At 49.8% G+C, this 19,078-nt stretch overlaps 2 protein-coding genes across 14 annotated transcripts in view; both read right to left on the reverse strand.

Moving 5' to 3' along the window:
* Pnpla6 (patatin like domain 6, lysophospholipase) overlaps positions 1-3,758 on the reverse strand; it is a 28,836-nt gene extending 25,078 nt beyond the window's left edge. For 2 of the 13 annotated variants that reach the window (XM_085844241.1, XM_085844240.1), the window contains exons 1-6: positions 3,606-3,758; positions 2,590-2,652; positions 2,410-2,478; positions 1,992-2,079; positions 1,761-1,843; positions 1,511-1,608 (exon numbers count right to left, since the gene is read on the reverse strand). In XM_085844241.1, coding sequence (XP_085700367.1) covers positions 1,511-1,608; positions 1,761-1,843; positions 1,992-2,079; positions 2,410-2,478; positions 2,590-2,613 — 362 coding nt within the window. In that variant the 5' untranslated portion in view covers positions 2,614-2,652; positions 3,606-3,758. Of the gene's footprint in view, positions 1-1,510; positions 1,609-1,760; positions 1,844-1,991; positions 2,376-2,409; positions 2,479-2,589; positions 2,653-3,471; positions 3,586-3,605 lie in introns of those variants that run through there. The other 11 variants (XM_021169593.3, XM_029480406.2, XR_015048704.1 and 8 more) reach the window with 9 other exon arrangements.
* A 171-nt stretch (positions 3,759-3,929) lies between these two features.
* Positions 3,930-18,627, reverse strand: Mcoln1 (mucolipin TRP cation channel 1). Its single transcript, XM_021169601.1, has 14 exons — positions 18,476-18,627; positions 13,240-13,445; positions 11,840-12,007; positions 11,590-11,755; positions 10,727-10,835; positions 10,374-10,470; positions 9,986-10,085; positions 8,834-8,940; positions 8,571-8,720; positions 8,345-8,446; positions 7,453-7,575; positions 6,374-6,589; positions 4,249-4,379; positions 3,930-4,148 (listed from the first exon to the last, which is right to left on the reverse strand). The coding sequence occupies exons 1-14, from the start codon at positions 18,504-18,506 to the stop codon at positions 4,112-4,114; spliced, it is 1,743 nt and encodes a 580-aa protein (XP_021025260.1). The 5' UTR covers positions 18,507-18,627; the 3' UTR covers positions 3,930-4,111.
* Between the last annotated feature and the right edge of the window lie 451 nt (positions 18,628-19,078).

Consider the following 19,078-nt stretch of genomic DNA (forward strand, 5'->3'; position numbering starts at 1 on the left):
TGTGTGTGTGTTGTGCAGGTCAGAGGACAACTTGAAGAGTAAGTTTTCTCCTTTCCCCATATGGGTCTTAAAGATGGAGCTCATATCTCCAGGCTTGATAGCAAGTGGCTTTAGCCACTGTGCCACCTTACTGGCACACAAAGGAATTCTTAAACAGGGAAGCATGATGGGCATAGGCTGTCATTCCAGTTACCCAGGAAGCTGAGAAAGAAGAATTGCGCGTTCAAAGCCTGCCTGGGCTATAGAGAAAGTTCAAGGCCAACCTGGATCACTAAGCAAGACCTTGTCTCAAAAAAAGAATATAGGGCTTAAGTTTAGCTCACTGGCAAAAATGCCTGCCTACCATGGTCAGTCTGAGTTTGACACTGTATATTGCAAAGTAAGTTAAATAAATTGGAAAAACAAAACAGTAGAGCCAGCAAAATGGCTTGTGGGTAAAGGTCCTTCTTCCAAGCATGACAAACTGAGTTCAATCTGACATCCACACAGTGGAAGGAGAGAGCCAAGAGAGTACATGCTAAGAGATGTACATGCCTTTAATCCCAGCCCTCAGGAGGCAGAGGCAGGTGGATTTCTGAGTTTGAGGCCAGCCTGGTCTACAAAGTGAGTTCCAGGACAGCCAGGGCTATACAGAGAAACCTTGTCTCGAAAAACAAAACAAAAAAACAAAACAAAACAAAACAACAACAACAAAAAGAGTACATGCCCACATACAAACACATACACAGTAAATACATTCTAAGTAATAAAAAATTCAAGTAAAGTAGGGGTTAGTGATAGTTCAGTGTCAGAATGCTTTCTGCAAAAAATGAGTGAATGAATGAATAGGGATGGGGCTCAGTTAGCAGCATGATTGCCTGGCATGCAAAAAGCCTTGAATTTAATCCTCAGGACCATATAAACTAGGCATACTGACACATACCTATAATCCCAACATAAAGGAGGACTGGAAGCCCAAAATCAAAACAAACCCAAGCAAATAACAACAACGACGACGATGACAACAACACGCAACAACAACACACATACACACACACTATGTGAGCTAGCCCCCCCCCCCCCCCCCCCCCCGGGCAAAGAACTATACAGGGTGAACAACACAGACAACTCCAAGAGAGATGCTTTCCTGTATGGATAGAATGATTTCCCTGGAGAACAGAATTTCGAAACAGCCCCTCCACCTAGTCATGCAAATATCTGAGATAACTGCAACATGTCACGTTGAATAAACTCTCCAGTAGGTGTAGATTCCTAAATATACGGCAGATAGCCTCCAGAAACTGGGAAACATTACGAGACAAGCCTTAAGCAACAAGCACGCCCACACTGGAAGTGTCATGTCTGAGACGGCAGAACCCTGAGATAGCCCCTGCCAACTGAGGGCCTTGAGATGTCCCTCTACTATGGGAATATTTCCCAGACAGTTCGTATGTTTCAAGAACTCAGAAATGCAAAAACTCCGGTGTGAGCTGACCCGTCTCGTACCCAATACACTCAGTGTCAGCCTTACTTCTTGGCAATGTTAAGCATCTTCAGTTTTTTCTTCATGCGGGGCCGGGAAGTGGTGGAGACTGATGTGTCCACCAGGGAAGAAGTGGACTGTGACACCTGGGAGAATTTAGAATACTGAGTCAATTGGAGGGAGAGGAAGGGCAGCTCTAAGGAGACTTAAGAAGGCAGAGAGGGTCACTAATATGTGTAAATAGGAAAGGGTTGGGCTGCTGTGGTCAGCCAGACCAGCAGTAGGTCTTGGAACTCACCTTCCGCATAATCTTCCGGCCATAGAAAAGCACTTTGTCCCGCTTCCGGAACCGATACCGGGGACCCTCCGGGGCTGGAGTTTCTGGGGATTGGGGACGGGGGAGGGAAGACGGTGCTTTGAGCACGCATGCTTCAACAAATCCCCACCCCAGCCGCTTGGTTTCTCCAGGTTTTGCAGCTTCCCCTCCATCCCTATAGTATTCCCCCAGAGGTCCCCTCCGAATCCTCACTCTGCACCCGCAGCCTTCGCACCACCAAGAGGATGAGCACGGCGGTGACCAGCACCGCCACTCCGGCCCCGATCATCACGCCCAGCACCTGCGGAACGAACGGCACAGGCTGGGCAACGCATAATCGTCTCCCCAAGCCCTCCTCCAGGGTCTTTCGAATCACCTCTGCCCCGGAGGAGGTTGTATTCAGCTCGTGACTCGGTGTCCCCATCTGCAGAATGGGTCAAGTGCCGGTTTCCTTCCCATCCCCCTACGTGGGGGGGAGCAACTAAGCCTTCCCTGAGACTAGGTCTCCCGCTATGCATGCCGGGAAACGTAGTTTCACCTGCACATGCCTGGTTTTCGGAGAGAGAATAGCGTGGTGCTCGGCAAGACCGCCGGGAGTTGTAGTCCGGTACAAAAATTCCCCAACTCTTACCATTCCGGTTTGCAGTGGGGCCTCCATTGATTGTTTCGGACTAGGTAGCAGGTCTTGTAGCCTGCAGTCCTGGAAATCGAGGAGCAAAAGGGACCAGAACAAGATGTCAATCAAGCCTACCCAGCAGCGACTACAGGCTCTTCCCCCTAGCTCGTTTCACAAGCCACGCCCCCTAGATACCTTTGGCTGGAGTGACTCCTCCATTCGCCCGGGTTGTGGTGAGAGCGTCTAGAGGGAGTACTGCTAGACAGAAGGATAGGGGCAAGTTGACCTCCCCGCCCAGATCAAGGGATGAGACCAGTCCCCAGCTCTTTGTTCTACTTCACTAATGCATAAGGCGGACCAGACTCCCTAACGTTTTCATCTGCACCCTGTGGTCAAAAGGTAGCAGTCCTGGCACCCACAGTCAGCAGCTCGCTTGCAGGTGCCCTTAAGCCATGATCTCTACTGGCAGTGGCTCCTTCCTTAGCCTGGCCTTCCGTACGTCTGACTACTCTTGATTAACCAACCCTTAGGCGAGACCCCTTCCTACACCCTGTAAAGACGTGATGTCTCACTCCATAAGAAACCAGGACCTGTAAGCTAGGAGGCTGAGGGACAATTGGACTTTGGGCTCCTGACCCAAGCCTGGGCCCATCAAGGAAGCTGGGAGCTGGGCCGTGCACTGGGAGCACTGCTGTGCAATCTATTGAAAAGGGGGCTCTAGGGCCATCGGAATAAGATGAGCTCCCAAAGTGTTATAGGCTCGGGCTTGGAGATTTAACTGTAACGTAAAAGGAAAGTTACCGGGTCTCGCGGTGCGGAGCATCCCTGGGATTAGTGGAATGATGCAGGATGTGTAACCAGGGACGCCGGAATTGGGGGAGGGTAGGAGGAACGACGCACTGGAAAGTTACTGAGATCCGGAGATACACATAACTACTTAGGAGTCTAGGAGCTTCCAGGAAGATACCGGGGAAGGTAGGAACGCTACCGGGACTCTTCTTGGACGCTGGAGATCTTTCTGATGCCTTTAGACTATTCATGGGAATTTAGAGGGATCGCAGGGCCCTGAGGTGTTACCTGGAAAATTGTTAGATTGACTACTTCCATTCCGTACTCCAGGTCGCATCTGGCTACCGATGCGGAAACACCGGGACAAGGAACTTAGGAATGGGGGTGGGGTGGTATTGGAGCATCAAAAAGTCGGGACCTACCCGGAATCAGGACAAATCAATCCAGGACAAAGCTGAAGCTCTCTAACAGTCCTCGAAGGGACACCTTTGCTCGGTCGATGGAAACTCGGACCACTCAGGAGCTGCAACCAGGTCCACCCAGCTTCGGCCAACACCCCTAGTTTTCTCCCCGCTGCCTCAGACGCGGCACCTTTAAATTATTCCGCTGCAGGACACGCCCCATCCCCGCCTCCCGCCATGCTTGGAAGGTCGCACTGCGCCAGCCATGCCTAGTGTGGCGGCCTCTTAAAGGAGCTGACGATTTATGAAAGGGCTGCCTCACCTGTTACAAATTAGACCACCGCATTTACATTCCCTTTTATTTAACAGCCGCCCTACATGCCCTCCCTTTCCCCAGTGTCCGATTCGATCAGCCCAAGCCCTCACAAGGCCTGTCAGATGCAGATCTTTTAAAGCAAATTCTAAAAATAAATAAGCTGGGGTCCCAGCAGTACATGGGGATAAAGTCTAGTAGCAATCATCTTGGATCAGTTCACCAGCAGCGAATGGTCCTCCGGGGAGTCCCTGGAAGAGAGAAATGGAAAAAAGAGGCATCCAGTCTCTCTGGCACACACTTCTTTCCCCAGCCTCTTATCAATCCACAACCCAGATCTGGGGCTCCAACCTTCCACAGCAGCAGAGAAGGCTACAAGCTGAGCCACTGCCACGACGGAACTTGCCAGATGTGGGGCTATCCTGGCACTGCTCGATGTAGGCCTGGAGCTCACTCTTCTCTGTGCCAGTACCTCCTGGGTGCTGGAAAGATAGGATTCCCCGAACTCAGCATGAAAGATGGTCCCTGACCTCTAATGCTCTTTAGGTCCGGCCAACTGGACGTCCTGCTGTTGCTCTGATGTGACCACTCTGGGTCTCATTTCTGGACCTTTGCTTTGTGGCTTGCTTCACTGTAGAAATCTTCCCTATGCCCGGATGTGGCCGCAGGTCTCAGGCTCATTGGTTCAGTACCCTCTGCTGCGGGCCAGAAGCCTAGACTGGTATTTAGTAACCCAGCGTCTCAGCTGGAACAGTGTGGGCATAAAGCCTGAACTCCTGCATCCAAGGGTCCTGTGTGTATGTGATATCCAAGTGTTGCAGCAAGACTCAGTGTGGCTGCTTGGGGTCTGGGTGACTGTAATGTACCTGTGGTACAGCTTCCATCCATGTGGGAAAGAGTGCATACATCCACTGCCAGTGACTTAGAATGAGGCAGATTCCCCGTAAATTCTCCCTGTGACTTCCTGGCACCATCGCTATTTCTTCAAGTCCTTTCTGCCTCCTAGTCTTTGGATGTTCCTTTCTACAAGTATGCTCTTCCTCGGGCTCCCATCTCTTCAATCTAGAATTCTCAAGAGATGAAGGGAATGTCCCAAGCAGCCACCTAGCTGCACTGATTTTTGGATAGTTATGTATATTTTTGCCTTGTGTGTGTGTGCATGTGTGTGTATGTGTGTGGTGTAAAACTCCCCTATCTTATAGGGTACAAAGAAGTAGCTTTCCTGCAGGCTGTAGTTTCCTAGATGAGAACACAAGAGGAGAATTAACCCAGCAAACATCTTGTAAGGAGTCTGGGGTGCTGGGTATCAAGGAGAATCAAGTGGTCATTGTCTATCTAGTGATAGTGAGGAATATGAATGGTCTGTGTATGGACAGCCACTAGCAATAGGTATAGAGGAAACATGGAGGGTTGTACAGGGGGACCCTGTTGTCCCTGCTGTAGTTGGGTATTAGGGTGGTCCTGAAAAAGCCCCTAAGCTGAATGTGTGTTTCAGCTGGTAGAGTGACTGCATAGCATGCAGGAAGTCCTGAGTGCTACCCCCAGCACCACATACAATGGAGGTGATAGTATGCATCTATCTATAAGCCCAGCTCTCAGGTGGTGGACACTGGGCAGATGTTCAAGCTCACTCTCAAAGGAAAGATCTTAACAGACCTGTGAGAAGGTTCAGAGGGGAAATAAAAGTTTTGCCATCAAACCTGATGACTCCACATGGTGGACAGAGAGAGCTGATTTCCACAAGTCATCTCTAATTTCCAAACACACTGTTCAGTGCACAACCTCCTCTCACCCCTAAATAAGTAAATGGTTTTTAAAAAAAGATGGTATGAGAGAGGGAGGAAGCCAGTGAGATGGTGTAGCAGGTAAAGGCACTTTCTGCAAAGCTGGTAACTTGTGTTCAGGTCTATGATCCATACAGTGAAGGGGGAGAACCAATTCCTGTGGTTTGTCCTCTGATACATGTAACATGCATGCATGCATGCACGTACACACACACACAGAGAGAGAGAGAGAGAGAGAGAGAGCACATACACAGAGAGAAAGAGAGGGAGGGAGAGAGAGAGAGTGCACATACACAGAGAGAAAGAGAGGGAGGGAGAGAGAGAGAGAGAGAGCGAGCACATACACAGAGAGAGAAAGAGAGAAAGAGAGAGAGAAAATACTGGCACATTTTTGTACCCATGAGGGACCATGGGAGCCCATCCCTTCCTGCCCATCCAACTGAGTCCAGCTATAGTACATCCTAGGCTATGCTTCCAGGATGACTCAAACAACCCCAACTACCCCAAACCCAGTTCCTGGCCACTCTTCCTTTGGACTTTATATAGCTTCTGAGTCTTACCTGTTCCAACTATTGTGAAGCCAGGACAACTTTGTGAAGCCAGGCGACTCTTGGAACTCAGGGCTGAAAATGTTCAGGGGAGGGGAAGGGGAAGCCAGGACTCCCAGGGAGGAGATGGTAGAGATGGCTGACCTTGATGGTGTCATAGGCACCGGTGATGAGTGCAATGAAGAGGCTCAGCACCATGTAGATGAAGAGGCTGATGAAGGAGTAAAGGTACAGCTGGGAGAAGAGCCACACCAGGCTGCTGTGACCCTGCTGGGCCTGCATGGCCGCGAACGTCACAAACATGTCGTCTCCGTTGATGAGTGAGAACAGACACTCAGAAACCATGGACAGCGAGCGGAACTGTAGGCAGTGAGGTAGGGTGAGAAGATATATGAGGGGGGGGCGGCTGTTGGGCTCACTAGGGGTCAGTGGGCAGGAAGATGGCAACTGGGCCCATCTGAGGGTCATCATATCAATACAAGGTCATGGGGTCAACAGAAAGGTCACAGGGTCAAGGGCTGGTTCCTCAGGACTCAGAGGGGCTGACAGGTGGAGTAACACAAACAAGACAGTCATCAGTGACCACAAGAATGACCAAGTTGTAGAGTCAATGTCAGGAGCATTGAGGGTCTGAAGGGACAGAACACAAAACTGCTACAGGGTGCATAGGAGGTGGCTCAGCTGGTAAAGCTGACTAGAAAGCATGAGGTTTCAAGTTTGATCCCCAGCACCTACATAAAAAACTGGGTGTAAAAGGGTGCTTGTAATCCCAGCACTGGGGAGGTGGAGACAGGAGGATCCCTTGGAGCTCACAGGCCAGCTAATTTATCCTAATCATGAGCTACAGGCCAATTAGACTTTCTGTGGACATTTTGCCACCTGATTTTAATCCCAACACTCTGGAGGCAGACACATGCATGTCTGTGAATTTGAGGCTAGCCTGACTTGTACAGTGAATTCCAGGATAGTCAAGGCTACACTGTGAGACCTTGTCTAGAAACAAAACAAACCTATTAGGTGAATGAATTTTTAGAATGATAGTAAAGGCTGACCTGTGGCTTCCACATACATGTGTATACAGAGTACATACACGTACACATACACATACACACACACACACACACACACACACACACACAAGCACATTTACTTATACAAATGAAAAAATACAAAGCCCCTTGATGATAATTCAACAAACACCTACAGCCCCCAGTATCCCATACCTTCACATGGTAGGGCCCTAGAACGATCCAGCCACAGAAGCAATAGCCCAGGTAGATGACAGCCACACAGCAGCAGAAACGCATGACACTGGGCAGTGCCACTCGCAACGTGGCAATCAAGATCTGCAGAAGGGCAAGGGGACCACAATGAAAGCAATGGTCACAACCCAACTAGCTCTCAGACGGTAGGGAAGGCCTCACCAATGTGGTCAGAAGGGCTGCTCAGAGTTTAGACAGGGCAGGACCCAGTTGGGAGGAGTCTAGAACATACCACAGCTGGACTCAGCTGGATGGGACAGGCTCCGTGGTCCTGCCCAGGTACAAAGACTCGTGTGTCTGTGGTAGGTGGGTATAAGAAAGAGATCTGTGGTTTGGTGATATAGCTCAATTGTAGAGTGCGTAGTATGCACAGGGACTTGAGTTCAATCCCTGGCACTACATAATGAAACACAGCTGTCATTCCAGCACTTGGGAGGTGAAAGACAGGAAGGTCTGGAGTTCAAGGTCATCCTTAACTAGATAGGAAGGCAAAGCAGGGCTACAAAACATTTTGTCTTAAAAACCAAAACTAAAACCAAAACAAAACAAAAAAGCTAGGCACATGCCTTTAGGGCCAGCACTTGAGAGACAGAGGGAGCCAGATCTTTGAATTCGAACCCAACCAGATTTACAGAACGAGTTCCAATACTACTGTAGCAAGGGCTACACAGAGGAACCCTGTCTCAAAAAATGTTTTTTTAATTAATAAAGAAAAAAGCAAGCAAGCAAGCAAAGAAAGTGTTGTGAGGAGTCACTGATTGGCAGGAACTAGTTACTGCTTTGTGTGTTTGGGTTTATTTGGGAGGTGTGGGGCAGATACTGCCCAGGTGGGGCTCAGGCACAGGACACTCACGTTGTACTTGTGGAAAAATGTCAGGTAGCGAATGACACCGACCCAGACTAGCAGAGTGGAGGTTCCCAAGAGAATACTGCAGACGTCATAGCTGGCTAGGTTCTGTGGGCATAAGCAAGGAGTCGACCCGTGGGCTGTACTCTCTACCTGGAGGGGAGGTGGCCCCCAAGCAGGCCTGGAGACAGAGACACTGGGCCCTGAGAACATGCACTGACAGGACTCACACCTTTGCCTCGATGCCAATCTTCATGACAGTCCCTGAGATGGTGAGCACGTCACTGGTGACCAGCAGGATGTACCAGCCATTGACAAACTCCAGCCGTTCCCAGAGGCTGATTTCCCGACCCCGCCGCCTCCACATGAATACAACAAACTCCTATGGGAGAAGCCCAGGTGAGGGTCTGTCTAGAAACCACTAGGTCATAACCCCTACCATGGCCCCAGGGCTGGGCAAGGTGGGCACCAGCGCTCGTGACAACAGGGCCTCACGTTCTGCAGCAGGAAGCCACGGAGCAGTGAGCGGGCACACAGCAGGAAGGACAGGGAACAGGTGAGGATAACCACCACATCAAACAGAAGCCGGAAGCTGTTGTCTCCTACAGGAAACAGGAGACAGTGATCAAAAGCCATGCAGGGCCAGAGGAGGTTGGAACTAGGAGTTGGCTGGGCCAGGAAAGAAGCCGTGGAGGAGAAGGATGTGTGTGTGTGTGTGTGTGTGTGTGTAGCATGGAGTGTCAAAAATCCCCGATGAACACTGGTATGGAGCAATGTGGTGTTAGGCCAAGTGCTCGACCACTAAAATACAACTCCAACTTGTTTAGTTGTTTGTCTCAAAGGCAGGATCTCATACATCCTAGGCTAACCTCAAACTGACTATGTAGCCAAGGCTGGTCTTGAATTCATACTGGGATTACAGGAAAACTAATTTTTAAAAATGTTTTCAAAGCACTGAGAATTGAACATAGGGACTCCTATTAGCCAGAATTTCTCTCCAGCCCATTTTGTTTTGCTTTATTTTGGGACAAGGTAACCTGGGATTCACCACACACAGACAAGGATGACAGGCTTGGTTCCTTATGATGAACTTGACCAGGCCCATTGTGGTTTGAATATGCTTGGCCCATGGGAAATGGCATTATTGAGGTGTGTGGCATTGTTGGAGGAGCCCAGGTGAGAGTTCTCCAATGCACCCCCAGGTGGGAGTGTGTGACTTTGTTGGAGGGAGTGTGTCACTGTATAAGTGGGCTTTGAGGGTTCCTAGTGCTTAAACTCCACTCAGTGCAGAAGAGACCCTCCTCCTAGCTGCCTTTGGATCAAGACGTAGAACTCTCCTTCTAGTACCAAGTCTTCATGCTTCCCGCCATGGACTGAACCTCTGAAACTATAAACCAGCCCCAATTAAATGTTTTCTTTTATAAGAGTTACCTTAGTCATGGTGTCTCTTCACAGCAATGGAAACCCTAACTAAGATACCCAGGACTCCTACACAGTCAAGATGCCTGATCAACACTGGCCTGGGGTCACAGACAAATCATGAATTGTAAGGGCCCCTGGACAGTACTATCTGAGGCCCAAGAAATGTCTGGGAGAGACAGGACTAATCTGAGGGTAATAGGGGGGTCTGAGGATGGGAGAGTTTACCATGTCTGGAGACACTGGGGTGTTTGCACTCCTGGATGTGGGTCTTGGTCTCCAGGTGGATGGGGATTCGCCCACTGTGCGCTTTATTGTCAAATGTGATCTGAAGGGTAGAGTAAGCTGGAGCAGCCCCAAACACCAATCCCAGCTCTCATGACAGCCAGTCTGTCCTAGCCTCTATCCCATCACTCTCATACCAACCCCCATGACAGCTACTCCGTTGTCCCAGCCTCTACCCATCACTCTCATACCAACCCCCAACCCCCCTGACAGCTGGTCCATGTCCCAGCCTCTACCCATCACTCTCCTTTCGTCTTGAGTGAATATTCCTCTGAAGTCCCTCAACCATGCAGGAGAGCTTGGGGGTCAAGAGGATCACCCAGTTGCTCACCAGGATACTGAAGGTGTAACAGTCAGGGATCTCATTGTTGATGAGGCTCTGCAGGTTAATTGTCTTCAGCTGGAAGTGGATGGTGACGTTGATCAGCCTATTGGGGGAGGCTTGGGTGAGGGGCAGGGGCCCAGTGTCAGTCACTCCTATCCCATGCTGACTCTGCAGCTAGCAGAGGAAACTGCTTACTCAGTGACACGCTAGGTCACTGGGTGAGGGCCCTGCCCCCTATCGACTCCATGAAAGTGGCCTCAGCTCCAATGTTTGGACTCTGGCCACTCCACTCTCCCCACCCTCAGCTGGACCTTTGAGCCCCTCAAAGACCCAGCCCCCTCAAGAGAAAAGGGTAGTACTTGTGGAATTTCAGTGTGAGGTTCTTGTAACTGGTGCTGCCATCCATGAAGTCCAACTCCTCACTAGGGATGTCAGGGGGTCTGTCAGGAGGATCCACCTGGATACAGTCTGCGGACAGGCAGTCATACAAAAGGACTCAGGGAACAGGGAGGCCCAGGCTGGTCTCCTACAGTCCTGTTGGGCCTTCTTCACTGTTTTAACTCCCAGTTTATGCTTTATTGTTTCTTCTAGCACTAGGGATCAAGTCTAGAATCTGTGTGCTAGGCCAGAGTCCACTGGAGCTACATTTTCAGTCCATCCCTTCACATTTAACCTTCTGCCTTATGCTCTATAAAGACCACAGCGGTCCACAGGCCCTCCAGATGCTCAGTGAGTAGATGTGTCACGCACTCCACTAAGCACACTGTATATTCCTGGTTGTTTTGTTTTTGTTTTTCCAGACAGGGTTTCTCTGTGTAGCTCTGGCTGTCCTGGAACTCACTCTGTAGACCAGGCTGGCCTCGAACTCAGAAATCCACCTGCCTCTGCCTCCCAAGTGCTGAGATTAAAGGCATGCACCACCACTTCCCAGCCAAATTATTCTTGATTATACAATCTGATCACACAGATGTGCAAGTGACAAGGTTAAAATTTTAGATCTTTTTTTTCTTTTTCTCTACTTTTTCCCCCCATAGCCTCACCTTTTGCCCCTCACTATGGGATTCTAGGCAAGACATCTACCTCTGAGCCATACCCCAGGGCCTCACTGGGGGATTCTAGGTAGGCTATCTAATTTTGAGAAAAATCTCTGAACCCTAGATGTCAGGATTTTAATCCCAGAAGCCTACACACCTGATAGTTAGGCCCTGCCCTGGCTACTTACCAGTGACTACCCTTGGATCAATGTCAAAGGTATCATTGGCTGGGTCCACATGGCCACGGTGGTAGTACCGCTGGCAGAGAGCCAGAGCTGATCCATTGGCCCAAGGCCCGCCCCCACCACGGACATAGGCATACCGGCCCAGGGATATCTCAGGTAGTATCAGGTACTATGGGTAGAGAAGGAGAGGATCTGTCAGCCCGACTTGTTCAGTACAGTATTCCCTCAACCCCCTAACGCCTGCTCACCATACCTGGTCCACAGCATAGAAGATGGCTTGGTAGAGCTGCTCCTGTGTGTAGGCTGCAAAGGTGTCATCAGACCCATCAGAGTAACCCAGCAGGAAGAGATGTCGGAAGGCAATGGTGTTCTCTTCCCGGAATGTCACCACCAGCTGGTTGCTGAGCCCAAAGAGAATGAGCTGCCAAGAAAAAGCCAGAGGTTGGCCTTGATAGTACAACTCAGCAAGGCACAGGGAGAGGAAGAAGAAAAAGAGAGCCCAAGAGATGTACACTGAGGTGAGACAAGGCCCTACTGGCACTGCACAGGATAGCCTGTAACTCACTATGTAGTCAAAGATACTTTTGAACTCCTCATCTTCCTGCCTCCATCTCCCACATGGTGGGATGACAGGTGTACACCAAAATGAGTTTATGAAATACTGGGGATGGAACACAAGGCTTCATGCATGCCCGGAAAGCACTCCACCAGCTGAACCATATCCCCAGCTGTCTTAGAGTTACTACTGTGATAGAACACCATAACCAAAGGCAGCCTGGGGAGGAAGAAGTTTATTTGTTTATACTTTCACATCACACTTCATCATGGAAGAAAGTCAGGACAAGAACTCAAATAGGGCTGGAGCCTAGAGGCAGGAGCTGATGCAGAGGCCATGGAGGGGTGCTGCTTACTGGCTTGTTCTTCATGGCTTACACAGCCTGCTTTCTTATAGAACCCAGACCACCATCCCAGGAACAGCCTCACCAACAATGAGCTTGGCTCTCCCCAGCCAATCATGAATTAAGAAAATGCCCAACAGGCTTTTCTATAGCCGGATCTTAGGCTGAAGGCATTTTCTCAGTTGAAGTTCCCTCCTGTCTGATGACTCTAGATTATATCAAGTTGACATAAAAACCAGCCAGCAAACCACCTCCTTGTACTTTTTCTTTTTTGCCTCTTTAAGTTCCATGCTATATTGATCAAAGCATCCCCAGTGCACAGCACAAGGTGGGTACTAGTATACCACACAGGAGTGGTGAATGAATGGTCAGTGTATGTTTACTGATTGATAGGGTGTGTGCTAAACCCATGCCTCCATGATAGGTAACATTAGTGGTCTACTTTTGCTGAGGGGAGATCAGAAAGGATAACATCAGATTGACTGAATTCAATTCCCATCTATCCTGTACTCAGCCACTGGGTAACTTTACACAATAATTGTGTGAGCCTCGGGGGCATTTTGGGTATACGACGGAAGTGAGAGAGTAGCCAGTGCTTCTGGGAGCTAAAAAGAATTATTGACCATAAATCTCAGATTTCCTCCTGACTGGTAATACCACTGTCATCATTATTACATGGCAGCAAGGGGCCACTCTAAGATGCAAACTGTGACTATGGAAGCATTTGGCCAAGGTCCTGCCTGGCTGGTCTCACCTGCACAGTGACCACCAAGATCTTGACCACCTGCAGCATCAGCTTGCAGGGCTTGCGGCCTTTGGCCCGGAACTTGTCACATGGGCTCATAAAGAAGTACTTGAGGCGGCGGCGGAGGTCTTCCTCTTCTGTGGGGGTGGCTGGGGCTGGTGAGGTCCCCACCTGGGTCCCATATCCAGGATTGGGGGTCAGTAGCCTCTCAGTCTCTAAAAGGATGGGAAAGGAGAGTAGATCAGGGATGGACGATGCCCTCTGCTTCCTTCACCAGCAAGCCTCCACCAATTTTACAGGAAAGGAGGAATGTATTGGAAAAACTATAAGATGACTCAGTAGGTAACGTATTTGCCGCCAAGCCTGACAACCTGAGCTTGATCCTCTGAACCCACATGATAGAGGGAGAGAACTTCATGTGCACATGCAATGAGTAAATGTAATAAAAAGTATTTTGAAAAAAACAAAAAACAAAAAACAAAACAGGGCCAGGATGTAGCTCAGTTGGTAGAGTGCTTGCCTAGAATGTACAAAGTCCTGAGTCTAATCCCAGCATGTAAAACATGGAGCATGGTGGTGCACAATTGAAACTCCAGCTTTTGGGAGCCAGAAGCAGGAGGATCATGAAATCAAGTCCATCTTTCGCTATACCTCAAGTTTAAGGTCAGCTTGAGATACATGAGATCCTGGCAAGACCAGGAAGACAAGTGGGAAGGAGGTGGGTAGATCAGGGAGAAGGTACAGACTTGTAATCCCAAAACTGGAAGGTTGAGGCAGAATTACAAGTTCTAGGCCAGCATGGGCCATATAGTGAGAGAAAGAAGGAAAGAGCCTGGCATGACACATGCTTATAATCCTAGCACTCGTGAGGCAGAGACAGCAGAGACAGGAGGATCAGAAGTTCAAGATCACCCTCAGCTACATCCTAGGCCAGTCTAGGATTCTGTCTTGGGGAGAAAGGAGGAAGTGAGGGTAAGTGAATGAAAAAAAAAAAAAAAAAGAAATAGAGCGTGACTGTCCCTAGGTATGGTGGAGGAGAACATTTATTATAGATATGTGGGAGAGCATAGCCAAAGGCAGGGACGTCTGGGAGAGTACAGAGTGGACAGCCATGTCAGGAGAGGTAGAGGGGGAGGGGGAAAGGAGGAGGCAGTGAAGGGAACCAGGTGCAGTAGCCAGAAGGCCTAAAAAAGTAGATGAAGGGTCCAGATAACCGAAATGGTTCATTATATAGGGAAGGGCAGCCCGGACCATGATGGAGAGTTAGAGGGCAGGGTGGGGTCTGCCAGCGAGGAAAGTCCTGTAACAGGTAGGAAGTGAGAGATGAACCTGGAAGCCAATATCTACTTAGATATGTCAAATAGGCACTTCAGCCATTTGTCCAAAGTTTGAAAGTTAACAGTTGGCAGTAAGATGGCTCAGAGAGTAGAGATGTTTGCTACCAAGCCTGACAATCTAAGTTTAGTCTCCTCACTGAGCCTCAACCTCATCTTCCAAATGAAGCACCCATCATCCTCCACAAGCTAAGAACTCAATATTCAGAAACAGAAAGCCTGTATCACAGAGTCTGGATTGAGGCTAGCCAAAAAAGAAAAATCCACCAGTCCTCTTGTAGGCTGGCTGGCTGGCTTCCTGGAGGGCTTGGCAAAGCCCTCACACTTAGCCAAACTCCCGTCTACAGGTAATTTACACAGAGCAGGGCCCAAATTCCAGTGTTCTCAGGACAAATCCCCCAAGAATAACCTTTGAACTCATTAGAAACTGACAATAATAATAAAGGCTGATATAATGACTCATGTCTGTAAACCCAGCACTCACGAGCTACGTAGAAGTTCAAGGCTTGCCTGAACTACATAGCAAAACACAGGCCACATAATTAGAATAACCCCTGATCCAGAATAACCCCAAAACGGGCTGGCAAGGTGGATCAGTAAAGGTAAAGGTGCCTGTTGCCAAACCTGACACCCTGAGTTCAATCCCTGGGACCCATATGGTAGAAGGAAAGGACAAACCCCCCACAGGTTGTCCTCTGCAGTAAACCCTGCAGGGAGTCAAGTTCTGGGAATCCCACAGCCAAAAGCCAAATTCCCGACTCAGTCCATGTCTTAGTCAGGGTTTCTATTCCTGCACAAACATCATGACCAAGAAGCAAGCCAGTAAGGAACATTCCTCCATGGCCTCTGCATCAGCTCCTGCTTCCTGACCTGCTTGAGTTCCAGTCCCGACTTCCTTTGGTGATGAACAGCAGTATGCAAGTGTAAGCCGAATAAACCCTTTCCTCCCCAACTTGCTTCTTAGTCATGATGTTTGTGCAGGAATAGAAACCCGAACTAAGACAGAAGTCAAAGGACAGTCTTTGTTGTTCACTACTGTCACTGTCCTCATACACACCTGAAGAGGGCATCTGATCCCATTACAAATGGTTGTGAGCCACGATGTGTTTGCTGGGAATTAAACTCAGGACCTCTGGAAGAGCAGTCAGTACTCTTAACCGCTAAGTCATCTCTTAAAGCAACTTTTTTTTTCTCTCTCTTTCAGTGTTAGAGAATCAAAACCCAGGATGGAGGCTGGAGACATAGCTCAGTGATTAAGAACACGTGCTGTTCTTGCAGGGCTTTGCAATTACACACATGGCAGTTCACAGCAGCCTGTGACTCTAGCTCCAGGGGATCTGCTGTCCCTTCTGGCCACAGGGCTCCTGCACTCACAAGTGTACACACAAACACACCCACACACGGAAAATCTGGTGGGTTTTAGTGTATTTATAGAATTGTGATACAGTGTGATGATCAACCTCAAGAATGTTTCCTAAGTGGGTGTACTGGCTAGTTTTGTGGCAACTTGACACAGGCTGGAGTTATCACAGAGAAAGGAGCTTCAGTTGAGAAAATGCCTCCACGAGATCCAGCTGTGGGGCATTTTCTCAATTAGTGATCAAGGGGAAGAGGCCCCTTGTGGGTGGGACCATCTCTGGGCTGGTAGTCTTGGGTTCTGTAAGAGAGCAGGCTGAGCAAGCCAGGGGAAGCAAGCCAGTAAGTAACATCCCTCCATGGCCTCTGCATCAGCCCCTGCTTCCTGACCTGCTTGAGTTCCAGTCCTGACTTCCTTTGGTGATGAACAGCAGCAATGTGGAGTGTAACCTGAATAAACCCTTTCCTCCCCAACTTGTTTCTTGGTCATGATGTTTGTGCAGGAATAGAAACCCTGACTAAGACAGTCCACCTCCCTCAATTCGTCTAAAAAGTGGAAATTAAAACCATCTACCTCTAAGGCTGAGATCCAGAAACTACTTTGAGAATCCTGCCAGACCAACCAGAGAATGACCCATGCCTCAGTGCATAGCTAGGTTTGAGGGGCATGCTACAGAAGCATTCTATCTGTGAGCCACTCTTCCAGGCCCAAAGCTGCCAGGAAAGGCTGGGCCAAGTCACTACCCGTGGTTCCTACCTGGCTCCTCCCTTTTCGGTCTAGACGAGCATGTTTACAAGCTAGTAAGGAGGAAAACCAAAGGCAGGCTGTAACCCATCCCAGGCATTACCAGCCAGGACTCCCACATGAATGTCTGCAGGCAGCACACAGTGAGAGATCAACACAAGATGCCATCCCCAGATTTCTCAGTGATGAGCCAGGAAGCTGGGAGCACACAATCTCATTTTAGGAAGGCATGAGTTTGAGGAACTGTAGTTTAGTCCCCTAATTTGTGGAGAACATCCCTCTAGCTCTCTTCCTGCCTATATGATCAGGGAGGCTGAGCATTTGGGCATTGGATTCCAGAAGGGAAGCCTTGGGTCTCATGTGCCGGTTGCTGTCTGAGTTATGGCAAACTGAGGAACTAGAACTTTGGCTATAGCTTGGGACATAGCTGAGTGGTAGTGTGGTACATGGCCCTAGGTTCAATCCAGAAGGAGGAGAGAAAGAGGAGGAGGAAGACTCGACTAGGCCTGTAATCACAGTGCTCAGAGGCTGAGAAAGGAGTATCACAGGTTCAAGTCTGGCAGAATTCTGGAAGCAAAGAGGGCAGATACCAGAATTCCAGAACTCTGTCTCAAAACAGACAAAAACAAAAGTAAAAGAAGTTCAGGGTCTATAGAATAAGAACCTGATCCAAACAAAACCAAACTACCACTAACAAAAGCTCGGGCTTCAAATACTGTCCTAATGAAAGAAGCTAGCTAGCTAGCTAGCTGGCTGGCTGGCTGGCTGGCTGGCTGGCACCTGTTTACAAACTGAGAAGAGACTAGGTTGGGGAAGGCAATACTCTCACAGGTCACAAACAACCCTGGAAAGAAATGTTTCGTAATAACAATAATACAGCCATCCATGGTGACACATGCTTAGAATCCCAGTACAAGGGAGGTGAAGGCTGGGATTATCAGGAGTCCTGCCCTCTTAAACTGGAGAATCTTAAGCCCACCCACTGTCCAAGTTCTTTGGACGCTCTGTCTCTCTCTCTCATAAGGCAACTAAGTTTGTACTGGCCTTCAGGATTGTCATCAACAACAATAAGCTCTCTGCAGAGGTTTTAAAGGCTGGGGCCCACCCACTGGTTCTGAGAACCAACTGCCCATCTCTCCTCCATAAGTCTGCACCACACTTTAAAGGGAAAAATGGAGAGCTTGGAGCAAGAGGCTGGGGAAGATGGTGTCCACCCACCACCCAGTTCTAGGAACTGTAGACTCTCAGTGCTTGAGGCCAAGAGTTGCTGGTACCTCTACTACCTGAGTTCTGGGTTCTATGCAAGCTGTTCACCTGAGGTTAGAGATGTTGTTGGTACCCACCCACCACCCAGGTTCTAGGATGCGACTGTCTATCTCTCTCATATGAGGACTTGAAAAACTTGAGAACTGGAAGCCCAGGTTCTGGGAGCCATCTACCCATCTCTCCCCTATGGAGCATCTGAGAAGTCCGCACTGGAATTGACGAACGGGAAGTTGGGCGCTTGACGTTCAAGGTCGGAGATGTCGCTGCGCACCCACTGCCCAGATTCTAGGAGGTATCATTTGTCAATCTCTCATAGGAACACTGAGAAGTCCGCCCTGAACGTCAGAACACTAAGCTGGACGCTCGATGCCCACCCGCCGCCCAGGTAGAAGCTCTCCGCCTGAGGTAGGAGATTCTGGCCCGCCCGCCGCCCAGGTTCTAGACGCCGAAAGCCCATCTTCCAGAATTGGACTGCAGCGGAAGGCTGGGCGCTCGTCACCCGAGGTCGCGCAGCCGGGCGCGCCCTCCCGCCGCCCGCGCTCACCTGAGCCGCGCCGGCCCGCCGGGGTGGCCATGGCCGCAGGGTGAGCGCGAGACGCGGGCGGGTCCCGGCGCGCGCCGCGGTCACTGCAGCCTCGCTCCCTCCCGGCGCCGCTTCAAACCCTCTCGCATCAGCTGACATGCGCCGCGGTCACGTGATCGGGACGCCTGAACTGAACACGTGACAAGCGCGACCCTTTCTAAGGGGGCGGGGCAGAGCCTCCCAGCAGTGCGCATGCGCCCCTCGCTGGCCGCTTGTGGACTGAAAATAGTCGCGCGGTCCTAGTGCGGATAGCAACTCTAACAAAAGGTCTGAGGGACCCGCTGGCTTCTAGGTGTGGCGGGAACTGGATCCGATCTGGCTTGGCGACAGCCTTGTAACTTCGGTGTCCAGAGCTTCACCTGTTACCCTCAGTGGTGTCCGGCGATGATCCGACGTCCTAAGCCGAAAATATCCGCCCCTCTATTCCCAGAAACCTTTTCTGTCTCCCATCTGAGCTACAAGCAAACCGTTTCCTAAACCAAATAGAACCATATTTTAACAATCCAAAGACTTTCTGCGCTACTGCAATAGCCTCAGTCCTATCCTTTACAGCCAGTCTCCTAC

The sequence above is a fragment of the Mus caroli genome, unplaced genomic scaffold, assembly GCF_978045245.1.
Source record: "Mus caroli unplaced genomic scaffold, Mus_caroli_1 scaffold_10, whole genome shotgun sequence".
In the NCBI taxonomy this organism is placed as follows: Eukaryota; Metazoa; Chordata; class Mammalia; order Rodentia; family Muridae; genus Mus; species Mus caroli.